This window comes from Lacerta agilis, chromosome 17 (assembly GCF_009819535.1).
Source record: "Lacerta agilis isolate rLacAgi1 chromosome 17, rLacAgi1.pri, whole genome shotgun sequence".
NCBI classification, from domain to species: Eukaryota; Metazoa; Chordata; class Lepidosauria; order Squamata; family Lacertidae; genus Lacerta; species Lacerta agilis.
In genome coordinates this window covers 14,342,852-14,363,694 of record NC_046328.1, presented here as the reverse complement: position 1 = coordinate 14,363,694, position 20,843 = coordinate 14,342,852, and the positions used below count along the sequence as shown (strand labels likewise).

General features: G+C 41.8%; 1 protein-coding gene across 1 annotated transcript in view; it reads left to right on the top strand.

The window, feature by feature from the left end:
• The first annotated feature begins 7,217 nt into the window (after positions 1–7,217).
• Positions 7,218–20,843, top strand: part of SPECC1L (sperm antigen with calponin homology and coiled-coil domains 1 like) — a 48,965-nt gene continuing 35,339 nt past the window's right edge. The window contains exons 1-3 of the mRNA XM_033135921.1: positions 7,218–7,377; positions 16,820–17,009; positions 20,137–20,290. Coding sequence (XP_032991812.1) covers positions 16,857–17,009; positions 20,137–20,290 — 307 coding nt within the window. The 5' untranslated portion in view covers positions 7,218–7,377; positions 16,820–16,856. The remainder of the gene's footprint in view (positions 7,378–16,819; positions 17,010–20,136; positions 20,291–20,843) is intronic.

The following is a 20,843-nucleotide window of genomic DNA, read 5'->3' as shown; positions in this document are numbered from 1 at the left end:
CCTACATGTAAAAATACAAAGTACTTGGGAATGGCAAAAACATGCCTTCAGCATCCCATCCCATCTCACCAGTCTGGAGATTAGGACTAAGGCTGGTGCAGCACTAGCAATGTAATGTAATCTCGACCGTAACGGGGGTCTTAGACAAACTTTTCACTGGATTTGTTATGTGAATTCATTCCTGAAGCAGCATGACTTACAGGAGCATTTCTTCAAGTAATTTCCAGTCAATATCCAAGGTTAGCCATCACTTAGTGTTCAGCCAATTCTTTGAGAAGGATCACTCGAGTAGGATTCCTGATTCTGAATGGGAGTTGAATCTGGAAATGGCGTTCTGGGTGAAGATTATTCACCCAGATTAATCTGGAACTCCATGGAGCAGGAATGGTAACATAATCTTTCCTGCAGGGAGTGCTAATGCAGATGATCAGCCTTACATTGATAAACAATGAAAAAATACTTTAAGAGGGTAAACTTGCTGACAGTTACTCCCCTTTGATCATGTCCTGTATAAGTCAGCATTTTTATCAGTTGTCAGGAAGAAACTACTAATAGTTTATAAGTGTGTACAAAAGTGAATGCATATGTTCTGGTAATGTGATGGCATGTTTTGACCAAGAAGAGAGGTGACAGGCCTCCTGTGAGTAATTGCTTCCTATGATAAAAGGTAAGGATTCATGAAGGGATATTATGCAGTAACTGCAATTATCCCATGAATACCGTAGGAACTCTTGCCCTCACTGTGTTACAGTCACAATAAGCTATAATGAATTTAGATGAAATTATTAGCAATGGTTGTAAGTTACTGTGTGGAAAGGACAGCAAATAGGCTATTTTATTATAAACGGGTTTCTGTCTTAATCTTTCCTTCTGTTAAACTAACATTCTCACAACTTGAAAATATCTTTTGGCATTAGTTTATTTGAGCAAGTTGGAAAAATGAAGTTGGTCTTGCACTGACATCCTGCTTCACAGGCCTTGTTTCATTTTAACCATGACCCATTACCCACATGTATGAAATGCTGGCAGTAGATACAACTCAGTCCACGTTTGCTATTCTAGATCCCATTAATTGCAATGGGAGAGTTAAGCATGTATTGAATTTTCTCCTACTGAAATGAGGGGAACCAAGAAGTTGCTAATTTTGGCTGGTGGTTTTCCCATGACACATGCCCTGCAATTAAAAAACAACAACTATCAGATAATACCCAAAGATTGCCCAAGGGTAAATGAGTATGTAAATATTAGGTTTGTTTAAAATTTGGAATTATCTTGGATAATGATCACAAAACCCAAGCCCACAAAAATGTATTAACAGCTGGAAATGCATCATTCAGCATCTTCAATGTAGAAGTGATTCTGTTAACTGCTTCTATGTCCAAATTAAATTTATACAAATCAGTAGAAATAAAGAATAAAAATACTGAGTTATGCAGCTAAAGTAATCAAGCTAAAATAAGGTAAAAATTTATGAGTTGGACAATATGAAATATGCATCCTTTTCTGTGGTTTTACTTGGACTTGGCCTATGTAACTTCTGTAACTTCCTTCTCTCTGTTAATGATCCATGTTGAATTCAGAGGAAAGCAGATGAATAAACTATTTATTTAAGTATAAATGCAATTAAATTATATAAATGCTTGCATTTTCAGCTTATAGAGAAGGGTTTTTTTGTTCACTGCTAGGTCACATTTTCAGCCATGAAGCTAATATTTATTGTCATTGTTTTTAAGACCGCCTTCGTGTTTTTGCATTGGTATTTTATACTGCTTCAATATTCCTTGCTTCAATATTCCAAAGAGTCCAAATCAGAAAAGTAAAACAGTAAAGTTGATTCTGAAGAGAGATGCTGAGCACTTGGAACTGCTGTGGAATATGATTGTTTTTCTAGTGCTTTTGTCTGTCTGGAACAGGTCCAAAAAAAACAGCAAAAAGTTAAATTTAAAAGATGTCATAAACAAGAAGGAAATGAAAAGAGACTGAAAAACCTGTATTTGGGAAACAAGGAGATCCAAGGCATTTGTAGTCTTTGTTTGTACACAATGTTAAATAAATTTATTCCATATCTGTTTAATGGACTCAGATGGTCTTATTTCTCAGCAGGCTGTATCTGGAACAGAATGAATATGTGAAGCATTCCTTGAAGACAGGACAAACTGAATATCCTAGCACCATGGGGACAGAACTTAATTTGAACCAGGGCTCAGCTCCATAGTACAGAAAATGTTTCAGAGCATCTACAGAATGTCTTTCCCTTACCTCAGGAGACTGTTCCCCATAGGGTTGTAACTGATAATCAACAGTTACATACAAAAGCACAATAAACTCCACAAAACAGTATTGTTGTTTACTACAAAAAAAACACACAACTGAAATAGAAGCCACCCCACAGTTTCTTTCCAAACTTTTCAAGTTGGTGACACACTTTTTGGACTTGCATCATTTCATGACACAGTAATTTAGTTTTACTAGCAAACCGAAGGTTAAACTAAACCTTTCAAGCCCCAGCAGGAGCATGGGGTTCGTTCATTTGACACACCTACAACTGCAGCCGACACACTAACATGACACACAGTTGGGAAAGCTCTGCTATAATTAATTTATATGCCAAAATGACTCCCCCAACTCCCAGGCAGTAACCTCTCCCAAATACATCCTTAGCAGTCCTCTACATTTAAACCTCACTCTCATAAATTCCCACCAACCATCCAGATAACTAATTCCCAGCCAACCAGTTATTAAAGAGCAAATGCAGGTGCAGGTATATTGTCAGTATGTCATGCTTTTGCTGCGCGTTTACTAATATACATGCAGTGATTGTGCCAGTGCTACATAAGAGAATGGGGCTGTCATAAGTGACTGCCCACCTTTTAAAATGGTAGACTGTAATTCATATTTAAATTTGAACAGAGATATTAAATAAGCTAAGATTATGTCATACTGAAAATGTATATGTCAGAAATGATGCAACTGGCTTCCAGAAAGCTCTTGCAGTACTATTTTCTGTGCCTTTTTTGTTCTTGAACAGAGCCACTGGGCATTTACCTAGCCAAACACTGCAGGTATATTATTATTAAGAGTATTGATCATGCACATAGCTATTTGTACAAAAGAAGACTGCAGTTCAGCAAAATAAGAAATCTATATGAGCCCCTGTGCAAAGCCCCTGAGGCAGCAATAAAAGAATGGGATAGAGGACCTGGTTGATATTTCATCAATTAAGGGTTTGGAAGCCCCTCCCACTGAAATGCAATCTTTGAAAGCCATGTACATAAGCTGTAATATAAAATGAATCACAGGAAAGCTCATGACCTTAATATTACATCTGCCTAAGCGATTGGAAAATCTCATTGAAAAGCCAGCAGCTCAAGCACACAAATTCAGTGGGTTGGTCTACTAACCCTTTTCCATTTCAAGCTATGGAATATATGGATAGTGAGAACATCTTGGAAACATGACTGTACATGAAAATAGCATATGGTCCATATAATATCTAATAAGTACAGCTGAAGCCAGGACATTTGTGTGGTTTATTTTAAAAATAATTTCTACTCCACCTTTTGAGACGTCCCCCACCAGATTTCTTACGCATCTTCAATTAAAAACAACCAGAACAGTAACATGAACAGAGAGCTAAAATACAGACACAGCGAAAATGCAACAGCAGGAGCAAAAAAATTAAGTCCAAACCCAGCCTACAAGGTTGCTGCCAGCGAAGAAAGTATTGACCTGATATGGACAACCCTATAAGAAGGGTGCTAACCAGGCTTCCCGAAATAGAGTTCCACAATCCACGCACCACAACAAAAAAGTCCTTGTCACTCAACATGTTCCACCTAGGTGGGCATGATAGCAGCAAGATGCAGAGAGAGTAAGGCCTGTGAATAACAGCATAGTGGGTAGGTGAGCTCATGTGAGAGAAAGGAGTCGTTCAAATATCCTAGTCTAAAATAGTTAAGGACTTTATGGGCACTTTGAATCGTACCTAGAAATGAGCTAGTGGTGATTGCACATAAAAATCAATATTGTGGTTGCATGTTCCCCAGGAAAAAGTTGGTCAGTCACATCTTGTAACAGTTACAGGTAGGTAGCCGTGTTGGTCTGCCATAGTTGAAACAAAATAAAAACAAATCTTTCCATTAGCACCTTAGAGACCAACTACCGGTAAGTTTGTTACTGGTATGAGCTTTTGTGTGCATGCACACTTCTTCAGATACCAGAAGAATCTGAAGTACAGTGGTACCTCGGGTTACATATGCTTCAGGTTACATACCCCGCTAACCCAGAAAAATAACACTTCAGGTTAAGAATTTTGCTTCAGGATAAGAACAGTTTCAGGTTAAGAATGGACCTCCGGAACGAATTAAGTATGTAACCAGAGGTACCACTGTATCTGAAGAAGTGTTCATGCACACGAAAGCTCATACGAATAACAACCTTAGTTGGTCTCTAAGGTGCTACTGGGAGGAATTTTTTTATCTTGTAACAGGTGAAACTTCCAAATTGCAGTGCTCCAACCAGGATGTAACCAAGGCATTTGTGACTATGATCAGGTTTGCTTGAGTAAGAAAAGGAAACAACCGGCATTCCAGCCAAAGTTGCACAAAAGCTGGCCCCTGGTAACCCTGGGGCACCCCACCCCAAACAATGAAACTGATATGAGTGCAGCTGTATTCAAAAAAAGACGTACACCTCCAACCTGGTTCAGCAGCATCTTTACCCTGTTTGCTAGCCTGCCTCCAATCCATCGTTATAGGCACCAATTAAAGACCTCCAAAGCTACTGTGGATGGATGCTCATGAAATGGAGAGAGTGAGCTGTGTGTCACCAGCATATTGACAACGCCCCAGTCCAAATCCCTGGATAAACTCTCCCTCTGGTTTCGTATAGATATTACCGGTAAATATTTGCTTGCTGGTTTGCAATACTTATCAGCTGCACTTTAGCTGAACCTGTCACAGTAGCTTCAAAAGATAATAAAAACATGATTGGATAGGAACAGCATAAAACAAAACCACAGCAGGACAGCGTAAAACAAAATTATAGATTAAAAACATTGGAAAATAAGGTTTTTACCTGGTGCTGGGAAGAATAAGATGGGGGGACCAGATGAAGCTCCTTTGGGGTGGAACTTCAAAGTCAGAGGCAACAATGGAAAAGCCCGTTGCTGCCAGCATTTCACTTCAAAAGTAAGGAGAATCAAGAGCAGGACCGGAAAGTATGATTTTTAGCACCTGAGCAGGCTTAAGTGGAAATGGTTGTAGAAGGACCACAGCTGAGTGGAGGAGCATCTAAGGTCCCAGGTTCAATCCCTGGTCTCTTTGGGTAGGGCCAGGAGAAACCCCTACTTGAAACCTTGGAGAGACACTACCAGTCAGTGCATGCAATACTGCGCTAGATGGGATGGCGATCTGACTCCATAATAAGGCAGTCCCATCACCTCCTGGCAAATAGAAGGGGAAGAAATGGAGGCAGTGAGAGATTTCACTTTCTTGGGTTCCATGATCACTGCAGATGGTGACAGCAGTCACGAAATCAGAAGACGCCTGCTTCTTGGGAGAAAAGCAATGACAAACCTAGACAGCATCTTAAAAAGCAAAGACATCACCTTGCCGACAAAAGTCCGTATAGTTAAAGCTATGGTTTTCCCAGTAGTAATGTACGGAAGTGAGAGCTGGACCATAAAGAAGGCTGATCGCCGTAGAATTGATGCTTTTGAATTATGGTGCTGGAGGAGACTCTTGAGAGTCCCGTGGACTGCAAGAAGATCAAACCTATCCATTCTCAAAGAAATCAGCCCTGAGTACTCACTAGAAGGACAGATCCTGAAGTTGAGGCTCCAGTACTTTGGCCACCTCATGAGAAGAGAAGAATCCCTAGAAAAGACCCTGATGTTGGGAAAGATGGAGGGCACAAGGAGAAGGGGACGACAGAGGATGAGATGGTTGGACAGTGTTCTTGAAGCTACTAACATGAGTTTGGCCAAACTGCGAGAGGCAGTGAAGGATAGGCGTGCCTGGCGTACTCTGGTCCATGGGGTCACGAAGAGTCGGACACGACTGAACGACTGAACAACAACAACAAGTTGTTTAGGGCTTTATACAGTATATCAAAACCAGCACTCTGAATTCTGATGTTGGTGGACAGGCTCTCGCTGTCCAGGAGAGGGTGCAACTGGCACACAAGTCTATGCTACAGAGAGGTGAGGCAATTGGGCCTTCTAACAAAAAGGTCCATGTCTAGCAGCCCATCCAACTGTTAAGCGTGATCCCTCAGTCCAAAAAAAGAACAACCCAGCAGCGTGCAGCACCTGTTTGGTGTGGATTAAGCTAAATACAGTAGCAGAAGGGGGCAGCACCTCCACCTTGCTGCCCTGGGCTCCTTTGGAAGAGCAAGATATAATTGTGGTGTAGTGGTTAGGGGCCTGGAAAACTTGGGTTCAAATCCCAACTCAGCCATGAAGCCTGTTGGGTAGGCTTGAGCCAGTCACTCCCCCTCAGCCTAACCTACCTCACAGGGTTGTGAGGATAAAATGGCTACTGGGATATAAATAGAGTAATTTATGACGTTTCCCATTATTCATAATCTGAACCTGGAAGGAAACTCTGTTAAGGTAATCGGCACCATATATGGTCAAATTTGATCTTATCAATTTGTACCTCAAAATAGGCGTGCGCAAAAACTGGCCAGTAGCCCTCAAAAATAGAACTCAGCAGCTAAACAAAAGAAAGCAAAGCGGAGCTCAAGAAGGGGGGGGGGTTCCAATAACGTGAATACTGTATAAGGTTAAGAATTCCCTCTCAATTAGTGGAAATGTGGCATGTATCATGACTGGGACCGTGTTATAAAGACGCCTTTGCTTTATCGCGCATTTTCATCTCTGAGGACCAGTTTGCTTTTCTTTTTCTGGTCGTTTTCCAGCTCCCTCAGAGCGTCCCCTGGGGGGGGGGGTTTCCCGCCTTTTTCAAACGCCCCCTCCCCGCCGTTCAGGAGCCCCCTCGCAGCTTCCCGCCCCGCAACGCGCGCGGAGGAGTGGGGCGGGACTGACGGGGGAATAAGCAGAGAGAGGGGGGGGGGGAAAGGAACCGAAGCGGAGCCGCGCATGCCCCGCGTGACTCTTGGCTCGCTCGTCAGCCGCCGTGCCCGATGTGCCTCTCGGCGTTCCCGAAACTTTCGCGCCTGCGCGGTGCTGTCTCCAGCTCGGCGCCTGCGCCTTACGGAGCTCTAGCACTGAGGGAAGAGGGGTAATTGCAGCCCCAGCGGTTGTTGTCGTCGCTGACGCCGACGCCGCTTGGAGAAGCGCGTCCTCTTCCCTCCTTACCGGGCCCGGCCTCCCCCCCCCCTCAGTGAGAAAGAAGGAGTAAGCGGCGCTGTCCGGTAAGGACCGAGCGGGGTTCAGAGTTGGGGGGCGGCGAAGGGAAAGGGAACGGAAACGCCCCCTTCATCCCCCCCCCAAGAACGACCTCCCTCCTCTGAGGCGGGGCGGAGGGTCTCCGCCTTGTCTTGGCCAGCCAGGCCTGGCGCGGGGTCCTCCCTCCGCTCCCTCAGGGGTCTTGTTAGGGCGGAGGGGGGGGTTGTGCTCTTCCCGACCCCCGTGTTCCGCCTTTGGTCTTTCCTCACATGATGTCTCCCCCCCACTCCAGTTACTCCTACTTACATGTCATTTCTCCATCCTTCGTATGCCGCCTCGACCCTCTGTAGAAAGGCGGGCTATGGTGACTATGATGATGATTATTGTTGTTGTTGTTACATGTCTTTCCCTCTTTTCCCCCAATGAGTTCACGACAGTGTATATGGGATTAGCATCAGCTCCCATCCCCAATCCCTGGCAACGGGTACGAACATTTCCCTCGTCTGCATGTCCACATGCTTTCAGTAACGTTTGGAAAGCTGAGGAGGCTTTTATTATTTATTTGCTACATTTACACCCCACCTTCTCCCCCACCCCAGGAGCTCAAGGTGGTGTACATAGTTCACCCCCCCCCATTTTAACCTCATAACAGCCCTGTGAGGTGGGTTAAGTTGAGAGTGAATGGTGAGCCCAAGGTGAGCTTAGTGGTCAAGTGGGGATTTGAAGCCAGGTCTTCTAGATCTTAGTCTGGCCACTGCACCACACTGGATCTCTTCTTATCCTCATCATAATTTATTCCCCCTTCACCCTAAGGCCTTGGGTTGGTTTACAGCAATAAAAAAGTATGAAAGATAGTTTAAAACAACTTTTAAAGATTACAGAACTAAGGTGGCTTCTAAATATATCTCTCTCGTGTTAAAGGCTAAGGTAAAGAGGTGTGTCTTCAGTACCTATATAGAGCACTTGATATTGTTGTCAACTGAGCAGCTGCCGTCCTGGTGCTTTTTTCCATCTGTTGTAGGGCTGCCAGCAGCAACCTGCATGGTCAGTGGTGATGGGAATTGGGAGCCCCAGGTTGGGGGAAGGCTGAGCTTGATCAAATAAATAATATTTAACCACCACCTGCTCCTCTTTTACTGCTATGCTGTTTGGGGCAGTTTATTATGGTTTTAGAAAGATTAAACATAGTACAGTATTGAGCGTCATTTGGCTGAGAAGGTACTTAGGAAATGATAACTGTAATTAATGAATAATATACATTATGTTACTACTTCTGGCTGTTCACTTCAAAGTGTTTGTTTATTTATTTATTTATAGATTTAAACCTGTTATACCACCTTTTATATGGTGTCACAAGGAGACGTACACACTAATACAAGAACTGTAAGCAAATTAAAATATCGATTAACATCTACAACAATAAAAGTCATAATGCAGCAGTGATCCTGGTAATATGAAATCATAACCCTGATTTCCGTAACTGAGCAACAGTTCTTTTTGTACCCTGTTTCAGTAATCTCTGCCTTGCAGTGTAGACAAATATTCTTGCATTGCAAAGATGGAGATGAAAATGCCTTTCTTAAGGTTACTCAGTGAGTTCATGTCTGAGTTGATATTTATGAACAACATCTCTTAGGCAAAACAAAAGGTCTCTCTAGCTCAGCATTGCACTTGTCCCCAGTGTCTGATGTTCAGACACTGCACACAAGGCTTCCCAAGCACCTGCAGTCAGCTGGTTGTTGGCACTTGGGAAATGCTACACAGGGTGTTTTACAGGCACTGAAGAAGAAGAAGAGTTTGGATTTGATATCCCGCTTTATCACTACCCTAAGGGTAGCGATGTGGGTTAAACCACAGAGCCTAGGGCTTGCCGATCAGAAGGTCGGCGGTTCGAATCCCTGCGATGGGGTGAGCTCCCGTTGCTCGGTCCCTGCTCCTGCCAACCTAGCAGTTAGAAAGCATGTCAAAGTGCAAGTAGATAAATAGGTACCGCTCCAGCGGGAAGGTAAATGGCGTTTCCGCGTGCTGCTCAGGTTCACCAGAAGTGGCTTAGCCATGCTGGCCGGCCACATGACCCAGAAGCTGTATGCCGGCTCCCTCGGCCAGTAATGCGAGATGAGCGCTGCAGGCCCAGAGTCGGACACGACTGGACCTAATGGTCAGGGGTCCCTTTACCTTTAAGGAGTCTCAAAGCAGCTAACAATCTCCTTTCCCTTCCTCCCCCACAACAAACACTCTGTGAGGTGAGTGAGGCTGAGAGACTTCAGAGAGAAGTGTGACTGGCCCAAGGTCACTCAGCAGCTGCATGTGGAGGAGTGGGGATGCGAACCTGGTTCACCAGATTACGTGTCCACCGCTCTTAACCACTATACCACGCTGGCTCTCACTGCCATTCAGCTACAAAGCTTCTTTGTCCAAGCCCCTCCTTTACCTGCCCCACACTTGACATCATCATGAGGTGTACAGCAGGTGGGCATGGCTTGCATAAAATAGCTTTGCGGGCCAAATGAGGAGGCTTGGTTGTCCTAATCAGGGCTGTGGCCTAGAGGTTCTGCCCCCCTGGTTTAATGTTGCATCTGAACCAGACTATAGATTCGGTAGAAACCAAATTGGGTAGTTTTATGTAGTCATATTTCCACCCAGATAAAGTCCTACTGTTGAATGGGTGCATTACTGTTTGCCATGAAATACAACCTCCCCTATTTGTTTGCCATTGGTGGTCTAAAATAAAAATTTGAAAGCAAATTTTATTAAAGATCCATGCTTAATAATCTTACACAGGCTGGCAGACAAATAGGTGTATATAAGTGAGCACAGTGCAATATAACCAGTGCTAGGTGTTGGGAACCCGTCTTAATACCAGCCTGCATCACAGCATTCAAATTCTTTCCCCATCCCTTAATTGAGCAGTGGCTGCAGTTTTTTCTTCTCATGATAGAATAGATAGAGACTGGCTAATGCAAATGGTTTCCCTAAGTCAGTGGTGGCGAACCTATGGCACGCGTGCCCAAGTGGGCACGCAGAGCCCTCTCTGTGGGCACGTGTGCCATCGCCCCACTGGTCTAGGCCCTGCGGCGCGAGGGCGAGGGGGCGGGGTCTCCCGAGCGGCGCAGTGTCTCAAAGCGCTCCGCCCGCCCCACCGCTTGCCGGGTGGTGGAACCTTGTGGCGCGCGCGCCGGCGGCGTGTTTTGGGTGCCGCACTCCGCGAGGGAGCCCCGCGGCGGGGCCGGGATGTGGAGGAGCAGCGCCCGCGCCGCCTGGTGAGATGGGGGAGGGGGCAGAAGGGGGCGGCCTCCCTCGCAGGGCTGGTGTCGCCTTCCCCCCCTTGGGGGCCCCGAGCCTCGCCCGCCCGCCGGCCCTCCGCCAGGCCTCCCCCTGCCCTGAGGCGGATTGGCACTTTGTGATAAATCATTGGGTTTGGGGTTGCAGTTTGGGCACTCTGTCTCTAAAAGGTTCGCCACCACTGCCCTAAGTGCACCACAGATGTAAAGTGTTTGCAAATTAAATAAACATTTCAGCTGTTGCTAACAGTTGGTTTCTGTTTTTTGCATTTTTAAAATGGACTGTTTTATGCCTGTCTTTATACTCTTTGCCCTAACACTTTAGTTAAGATGGAATACTTTAGGTGATTTCATTGGAGGATTCCTGAACGTTTGTGAGGAATACTCTGCTGAATGTTACACTTGTAACAATTACTCATGGTCAGCAAAGAGACTAAACATACAGGTTAACTAAATGTCCACAAACTCCTTCTGAGTAACGTTTTTCTTATTTTCTGTACTTCAATTCAGATAAGATTTAAAATAAATAAATAAAAGGGAAATATATTTCTTCTGCACTTTGCAGAAAGCAGCTTGTGTGGATGTTATAGATTCAAGGATACCTGTTGTGAATCCTTGTCTGAGGCATGAATAGGGTGTTTTGGATATGGGTTCCGAAGCATGTGGTGTGCCCTGGATAGCAGCTTAGAGGCATATGACTCAGTGCTCTTCCAATATAAGGTGAATTTTTTGTACGGCTGGGACGCAGAGTGCAATGCAGAATCCATAAAATGTCTTTAATTGGTGAACTGATCAAGTATCAGGTTAATGGTAAAGCCATTGATATCCTGATGAGATTTAAGTGTCCTATTTTGTAAATTGTAATGATGAAGATGTAATTGATGTATTTCGGGTATTAAAAAGGTAAAGGACCCCTGACAGTTAAGGCCAGTTGTGAACGACTCTGGGGTTGCGGCGCTCATCTCGCTTTACTGGCCGAGGGAACCAATGTTTGTCCACAGACAGTTTTTCCTGGTCATGTGACTAGCATGACTAAGCCACTTCTGGCGAAACCAGAGCAGTGCACGGAAACACCATTTACCTTCCCACCGGAGTGGTACCTATTTATCTGCTTGCACTTTGCCGTGCTTTCGAGCTGCTAGGTTGGCAGGAGCTGGGACCGAGCAATGGGAGCTCACCCCGTCGCGGGGATTCGAACCACCAACCAAGGTTTAATAGTTGCTGAGGAATAACTGTTCCAAGTCAACTGTGACTATGTGGGCACATTGTAGAGCTTTTTGAGCATTATTGCACTTCTTTTGGCCTGAAGATATGGACATGGAGAGAGACATATAAGTAGATAGGTTGTGTTGCTTTTGACAATCATATTTGTAACTGATTGAATGCAATCCGTGTGTTGGGCCTGGTGCATTCATGTTTGAAGACAATATTAACACAGATAATTTTAATATTCTACCAATGCAATGTGAATTATGATCCTTTGTGGAATTATGGAAATGAAGTGGAATGATGGTCCAGTAGTACAGAGTACAAGGTTCATGCATTTGAGAACATGTATGCATTTTGCTTACTGATTCTGAGCTTGTTGCCTCAGATGATGAGGGAAATACTTTGGTCCTTGGGAAGCACAATTAAAAACAAACACCCTGACCTGATTTATTTGTAACTGCAGAATCATGCTTTGTTTCTTTACATAAAGGGAATTTAAAAACTAAGAGTAATTGGTGCTTGAGTGAGGATAAAAGGAAATGTGCTTCCAGAATTAGTTAGTTACATTTATTACCTACTGCAAAACATTTATCATTCTCCTCTTCTGGCATCATTAGTTCTGCTCTAGTAATAGATAAATAAAAATATATCCTTTACTTATGCACCCATTTACATGTCCCAGATACATTGATTCCATTATTTCCCTGTGAAAAGCATGTTAATCAATTTAAGAGTAGCACTTAATTATCAAAATCATTAGACATCTATATATCTTCCTCTAGAACAAGGATTCTGAAGCTTTGTAACAAGTAGGCTTCTCAACTCCAGTGTGTGAGCTTTCTGAAATGTGACTAAAGCCATAGCAACATGGATTGAACAAGGCCCATGATTTGTCTTGAATCTAAGTGATTTACCTCAGAATAGAAAGAGAAAAACCTGAAAAATAGCAGTCACACCACAGACCCACATTGGCATTTAGGCTTATCTTTTCCTTTTTTACTTCTTAAAAATAAGTTTGTCTCACATTACTAAGGGCTAGAACAACTTTCAGAAATTTTCAAGTGGATTATGTGTGTGACTTTCAAGAAATCCCAGTAGCTAGAAGAGTTTTGGATATAATAATTAAATGTGAAAAAAGAGAAATGTGAAAGGAATACACATCTGCTTAACTGAAACACTGGTAATATCATCTTTCTTTGTAAGGTCTTAAATTCTTCCTTGTAAAAGTCTGTCTTGAAGTTGCCTAGTTCAACATAAATTCCCTACAGCACCCTCTGAGATCCTATGAACTAATGTAGGTATGGTGTACTGGGATGCACCCGGTGGAGGTATAGGTATAGGTACACTTTCCCTTGGACATGCTCAGTAATACAAAACCAAAGAACATTCTTGGGCATGTGAACTAGATGTTTATTTCTTTTGATTCTGGTCATTTTGCTCCTTTGACGTAAAAGCATCATGCAAACGTGTGAATATGAGTATTGTGTTCGATTATTCATTATGATCATAAGCTCCCCCTGATTTCATTGATAAAACACTTGAAGTTGTAATGCTGAATTGCATCCTGTATGTATATTAGAATCTCAATATTTATGTAACAACTTTAAGTTCAATAATAGTTATTTGCATTCTCTAGTTGAAGAGTATGCAACTCTTAGGCTGCAATGCTGTGCTATATCTGTACACTATTACCTGGGAGTATGCTGTGCTGAGCTCAATAAGTCTTGTTTCTGAGTAGACATGTATCAGATTGCACTATTAGCCACTGGAAAGCTATCTTACACAATGTTTTAGACCTAGGAATTAGCATTCTTAAAATATCTTGGCTTGTATTTAAATACTAATGAGAAGCAGGCTTATTGCTTAACTCAAACATTATATAAAAGATGTGCTATATCTGCTTGCAAATATTCAGTGACTATCCTACTAAAATTATAATGCATGATAGAATTAACATAAAGATAGTCTTTCACCTTTTAAAAGGTGCTACTTTTAATCCCAGATATTGAAATCCTACATAGGAAGCTTATCCTACCTTTTGTAGAAGGAACTGTTCTTTTTTTAGATATATATGTTATTGAGATGTTTATTTTATTTATTATTTATTTCATAAAATTTATGCACTGCTTGGTTGTTTTAAAAAACCTTCAAAACAGTTTACAAAAACGATAAAACAACAAGATTATCTATAAGAAAAATTAACAAAATAATTTGAAACTTTTGAAAAGTTAAAATAATAACAGACAAAAATTAAATTAAAACTCACATCAACTTTCTAAACATCTGGGTAGGCTTGTCTAAACAAAAATGTTTTTAGTTAATAATTTAATTCCAAGTATACATGCATATTTTTAGGTTGCTACCTGGTCATGAAATATTTGTGTCCTATTACACCATTTGTTTTAAATAACATGGGAAGACTTTAGATTTCAGACAATGAGACCCAGTAATTTCAAAAGTTATGCACAAAGAGGCGGAAGTGATATTTGATATTTAATTTGGAGTTGCAGTTGCTAAGAAGTCATTGCTGTGGAGTTGGAAGGTGCAAATTTCTCTCTCCAAATGTTGTAGAAATACTTCTGTTATGTGCCTTGGCTTTGTGGCTGCCATTTTTGGCATATAAAAAGTAACCATTTCATTGAAAGTTACTGTTTTTAATGTTTTTTCAGATACTTTCCAAGTAAGAATGGGCCGGGGTGCGGGGGATTTTCTGACTACTGGTTATCATTCCTTAACACTAATAAGACTGTTGGTATTTCTGACCGTTGCTTTCCATCTGTGTTTGTTTGTTTTAAGAGATTTCTAGACTGCCTTTTAGGGCCATACTGTCACAAGGTGACTTCCAATATAAAAACAACTCACAATGGATGTATGGAGAAGATTGAGTGTTCCCATAGTGGAACTTTACAGGCTCCTTCCCCCACATGGTATCTCCTTCTGCTGCTCCCCCCCCCCCCCCGGCAATGTTCCTAACTGTTGAAGGATCCTCTGAAACTGTAGAATGGAGCAGGGAGGGCTCAGAAACCAGGGGAGTTTGGTGGTGCAGAAGCAGGAATGATTTCTCTGCCTGCACAAGACATCTTTGAATCCATACACAAACACACCACTCCATAAGTCAGTAGACCATGACAGCAATAACAGCCCAACATAGGAACCATACAAACAGCTAAAACTATATGTCACTTCATACTGGTTCAATTAAACAGAATTCACTGTAGTGACAACCACTAGCTTAGAGGTCTTTAAAAGGAGTTTGCAGATTGAGAAAGCTGTTGAGTTTTAGTGTTGTATCTGTACAAGGAACAGTTGACAGGCCCCAGTGGGTTTTATTATCTAAAACATAGACAGAAGATGTTATAAAGGCAGCCAGTGAAATCTAGGCAAACATGGGCATGGCCTGTGGGAAGTGCTGGACTTTCTATATGGCCTGGTGCAAATGACCTCAGGCAGCACAGCTGAGGAGCAGGGAGAGGGAGGCAAGCAGCACAGAGGAGCTGTGGGGGCAAGCTGCAGGGGAGCACATACCCAATCCAGGCGAGAAGCTGCCACGTTGGAGGTTAGAAGCAAGAAAGGCTTAGGCTTAGGTAAACAAGCTTGGGGAGCCAAACCTCCATCCCAGGGAGGGGGTTTGGGTGCCCCCAGGATCCAGTAGCTATTCTAGTCAAGAGAGAGGAACATGTGACCAGCCAGCATTTCCCCTAGCTGCAACAGCCCTGTCACTGGACCAAACCCTGCTGTCTGGAGACCTAGTAACCTTAATGGGGGTTTGTCACTTTGCTCCATCCCTGTGGCACTTGGGGGAAAAGACAGACCTTCAAAGAAAAGCATGAGCAAGAAAGAGCCAGTGGAGAAAGAGCTCAACCTTTAATCCTGAGGAGGACAATAAACTATAAGCCTTTGGCTAGACAGACCTGGAAGCAGGAGATTTTTTACCTAGAGAGGCCTCCAACATTGGAAACTTAACCACTAAGGGCTTCTTCTTGGGGCGGAAATGGAGGTGAGGAGGTTGGCATGCTTTTGCCTGGGCAAATTCCATAATTCTTTCTCTCCTGTGTAAGTGGAAAACTGAAGTTGTCTGCAGCATCCTTCCATTGTGGCACACTGGTGACAATGACCCTTGGGTTATGCTGCCTGGAATTGAAAGGGGCAGAACTTCTGACAGCCCCTTTTGGGCTGGTTGGTTTAAGGCCATGTTAAATGTTTCCATGCCAGGAAATTCTAGATTATTTTTGCACGACTTCATTGAATGTGATCCTTCTTTTGGATAAAAATATTAGTGCATGTAGGATTCCTATAAATAGTATAGAAGAAAGATGTAACAGCTGAAGTCCTTATAACATTTTGCTGTTTTTTTCCATATGTACTCACCCATTGCGTTATTGATGGGCTATATTCAAGTAATTTAAATTCCCTTTTGCTTTATTATATTTTATTCATGAACTTTTTCCAAGATTTCCATCAAGCATTAAATATATCTTATGCATCAAATTATGTTATGACCGCTTAATTGAAGAACTGCCTACCATTTAAGTACCATTTTGTTATTAATCCTTGGTTTTCATTCTATTCTCACTACTGTAAATGAAATATCTTCAGACTTGTCCTGTCCATGCTTTATTCCCAATGAATAAACTACTGTTTCTAGTTGAAATAGTACAAAATAGTTGCTCATTTTGAGCTAATTGCACCCTTCAAGTTATTACAAGTCTTACTGGGAAATTATGCAAAGATAGTTGTGCTGACGACCTCAGTTCATAAACTGTTAATGAAGCAAAAGTTTTATCTTGCCAGTGGGCATTGGCAAGGTCCTTCTCTTGTAATGTTGTGGCTCACGGGGGCTGGCAGGGGCTGATGGGAATTGTAGTCGAAAACATCTGGAGGGCATCAGGTTGGCATAGGCAACTTTGAAAGAGTATGAAACATGCTGTTAGAGATTCTGTTTGTCCTTAATGTTATTACAATTCTTTTCTGTTTCTAGATTTGTTTGTAAATGCATATCAAACAGGTAGCCAAGAATGAAGAAAGCTAGCCGGAGCGTTGGTTCAATGCCCAAGGTGCCTGGGATAAATAAAATACAAACAGTGGAAAAAGTCAAACCAGAAAACAGTTCCACAGTATCTGCGGTGACAAAACTTTCAAAAACTGGGACAGCATCATCATTATTGAAGGTATTTTCTCATTTGTTTTCTTTATTTAGACTTAAGTAATTGAGCTGCTAGGTAATGTAGAGCAAAACGGTGGGGCGGGGGAGAGACTGGAAGCAGCGCACAGAAACGCCATTTACCTTCCCTCCTCTTAAGAGGCAGTTTAAATAGTTTCTTTCTAAGATCATAATTTGGTTTCAAGTTACATCAACAGGTGATTCATCTTTGCTCTTTGTCATTATGATAGCTGAAGGATGACAATCCAATTATGTATTCCCACTGTAGGAGGATTTATACATTCAGATACTATAGCAAAATGGGGGGGGGAGAGAAGGGGACACCAGTATTTGGTGTCCACTTCAAGCCATCATTTCTGATTTTGGTTTGCTGGATTTATCACAAATCCAGTTGTGATAATTGGAAAATTGACAATTCAGGCATTATACCAACCATAGTTAAGGTGTGATGTTTGACTCTTTAAAAGAAGAATACTTCCCACTGTCAAAGTAATCATTCCACATTTCCTCATTTGAGTTTGTGTTTTCTTGATATACGAGAATCTGTTGCTCTTAAGGAAGTCCTAATTACCAGACTTTGAGAAAGCTTGCATCATCTCATAGAAAATTATGAACCAGTGGTGCAAAAATGATTTTAATAAGTCCCACCTCTCTTTTGCTTACTGATTCTACTTACATTACATTTCAGCCAGTTCTGCCTTTCTTGCGTGTTGAAAAAGCCCTGTGATGTTTCTTACACTTAGTAGAATAGTAGTCAAAACAAAATAAAAGATAAAAAATCCTTCAGTAGCACCTTAGAGACCAACTAAGTTTGTTCTTGGTATGAGCTTTCGTGTGCATGCACACTTCTTCAGAAAGCTCATACCAAGAACAAACTTAGTTGGTCTCTAAGGTGCTACTGAAGGATTTTTTTATTTTTTATTTTGTTTTGACTATGGCAGACCAACACAGCTACCTACGGTACCTGTAACTGGAATAGTAGTGTTTGCTCTGGACTGAAGGAACCTGTTCTGCTGGCTGTGGAGGTGGTAATGTAGACTAGACTAGAGGCAGTCTGTGGGCAAGGTAGGGAAAAATACTGTGTTTATGTATGGCAGAGTTTTATAGACACTTTCTTTCTTCCTCCTCATTTTAGAGTCCCTCAGAAAGGGAAATACTGCAAACCCCAAACAAGAGAGGCCTTAGTGTGTCTTCCAACACACTAATCCCAACCTGTCTGCTTTCCCAGCTGTTGTCTTCTCCCGTACCCTTCAAGTATTAAGATCAGAAAAATATCCCTGTACACTAGTCTGCTTATGGGGAGGAGTACATCTCAGGAGGGAGGGAGAGACTGTAGGGCAAAGCACTGGGAGAAAGATTCTTCAGTCCATTCAGTAGTTTCAGCATTTAGAAACCCGAAGCATGACTAATGTTGTTGAATTTTTTTCAGTGTAGATTTTTCCAGGCTGAATCATACTAGAGTTTTTACAACTTGACCTATTTGGCTCAGTAATGCACAGTTGTTACCTACATAGCATGTCTATAATTAATCTACTTAACATACCTTTTTACTAGGTGTGGTAGAAATGCAAACTGGCAGGAAGTTTCAACCTGTATGGTCTTGCTGGCACAAGCTCTTGGTTATGCCAGATAAACCACAATAAGAAATTATCAAAGGATGTGCAATTTGCTCTATTGTATCTTTGTGAACCATTAATTTCTTGAGTACTTAACATCATGAGGCCTTTCTGAATAGATTAGATGTGAGTGTTCTCAGCTGCTGGTAATGGAAACCAAAGATTTTCTTAAACCTCTTCTTGCTGATAAATGGTTGCAGTAATAAAGATCACAGTGCCTGAAGAAACATAATTACACATGTAAGAATGAAAAATTGTGCTTATAGTGGAATTGATTTAAAAGTCTCCAATGAAAAACATTTTTAGTGACAAAATGTCTTCTTCCAGTTTCAGAATCATGGCATTTAAAAATAAAACCTGACACAAATGTAGCAAACCAACTGTGGCATTAAAATAAGCATGAACCACAACCAAAACATTGCAGAACAAAACCTCATATGTAATATCGACCAAATTAAATACTGAATTTGATACTCATTCCATGAATACAGAATATTTTTATGTATATGTACAGTTTTAATTATATCAATGTTTAATAGTTTTTAATGATTTTTCCATGTTTTAGCTGCTATTATTTTTATCTGTAAGTTTAATAATAATAATAATAATAATAATAATAATAATAATAATAATAATATAATTGAAGGGTAGAGCTAAAGCAGATCTCAATGATTAGTTGGTTCCATGATGTTGGAGCTACTGCAGAGAAGGCCTGCACCATGTCTCAACCAGTCTCACCTCTATTAATAACTGGACTCTGCAAGGCTTGGTGTCCAGTTGCCAGAGGTGGGTGGTCCATGAAGAATAGGCAATACCTTGTCAAAATAGGCTGGATAAAATTGATTCCTTGATACAGCAGTTAGTGTAAGAATCCCGTAGTAATGCCACATCAAGGAGTAACCCCAGGCAGTGTACTTGGTCCTTCAGAGTTGGTAAGACACCTTTGATTCACAGGCATTCCTACTTCTTTCAGACATTGGAAAGGAATTTGTTCCTGGTTTGTCTTAACACACAATCATTCCAGGCTGCCCTAAAGCTCATGCTTGGATAACAGAAGTGCTTTGGGAATCTGTTGTGCATGGCTACATTCAGCAGCAATTCCCATTCTCACAGTAGCTGGAAAAAGTGGTACCAGAGTGTCAAAAATTGATGCTGCTTTTCATGAATTGCTCATTTGCACTCAAACTTTGCCATGCAATCATGGGGGCAGGTGTTGCCAAAGATGAGTCAGAATTGTTGCTGTGTAGGAGTAATCCATATTCTGCTTTCTTCAAAATGAAAGTTCTGGAGTATTTGTAACAATTCAATTTTATATTGTGCCTGTGCAAAAAATAAAACTATTTTCTCCCCTTTTAAATACATGGATTCATCATGTATTAAATGTGAATTAATCCTTGGCTTTTTATTACTAGCTTCATATATGAAACTAGTCTGTTGTTGATTTTTAACCATGACTTAATTTTGAGTGGCTTCTGACCTTTGTACCTTCTGTCAAACCACCCTTGAAATTTTATCCAGACAAAGAGCAATGATGATCTTTTAGCTGGGATGGCTGGAGGGGTTACTATGAGCAACGGTGTCAAGGGAAAGAAGAGCACTTGCACTTCGACAGCGCCTTCCACTGCAGGGACCACCATGAACAACCTGGAGAATAAATCCAAGCCTGTTACAGGTAAAGAAGCATTTGGCCTTGAAGATGTTCTCTCTGCCCTTTAGACAACAACCCCATTTGTCAAACCATGGTTTGTTTAACCATGAATTGTCCCACAGACAACCCCACAAACCATGGCTTGTTTCCCCAAAGTTGGTTTTGTTTCCAATTGCTTGTGCCTTTATAGCTTGATGGGTGCCTGGAGTAGAGTGGTCAAACAAACCATGGTTAAGGGAGGCCAAACCTTAGTTTAAACTAGCCAAGTTTGTGATCTATTAAGTGAAATTAAATTACCTTAGAAGTACATTTTTGGATCCCTGTTTCACTGCCTCTGTTATGGAATGTATATACATGTCTATAGCTGTCCGCCTGGAGGTCGGGCAAATCCCTGTTAGCACTCGGATATGGATTCTGAAGATCCATTATTGGTTAAAACTTAATCTTTTTCCCTGTTGGGTTGGCACCCTTAACCCTACTGGATTCCTGCCAATCCAAATGGAAAGCTACACTGCATGAAAAGCTAAGAGGCTTGGGGTTTTCCCCACAGACCCTGATAGCTGTAGGTTATGAGAAA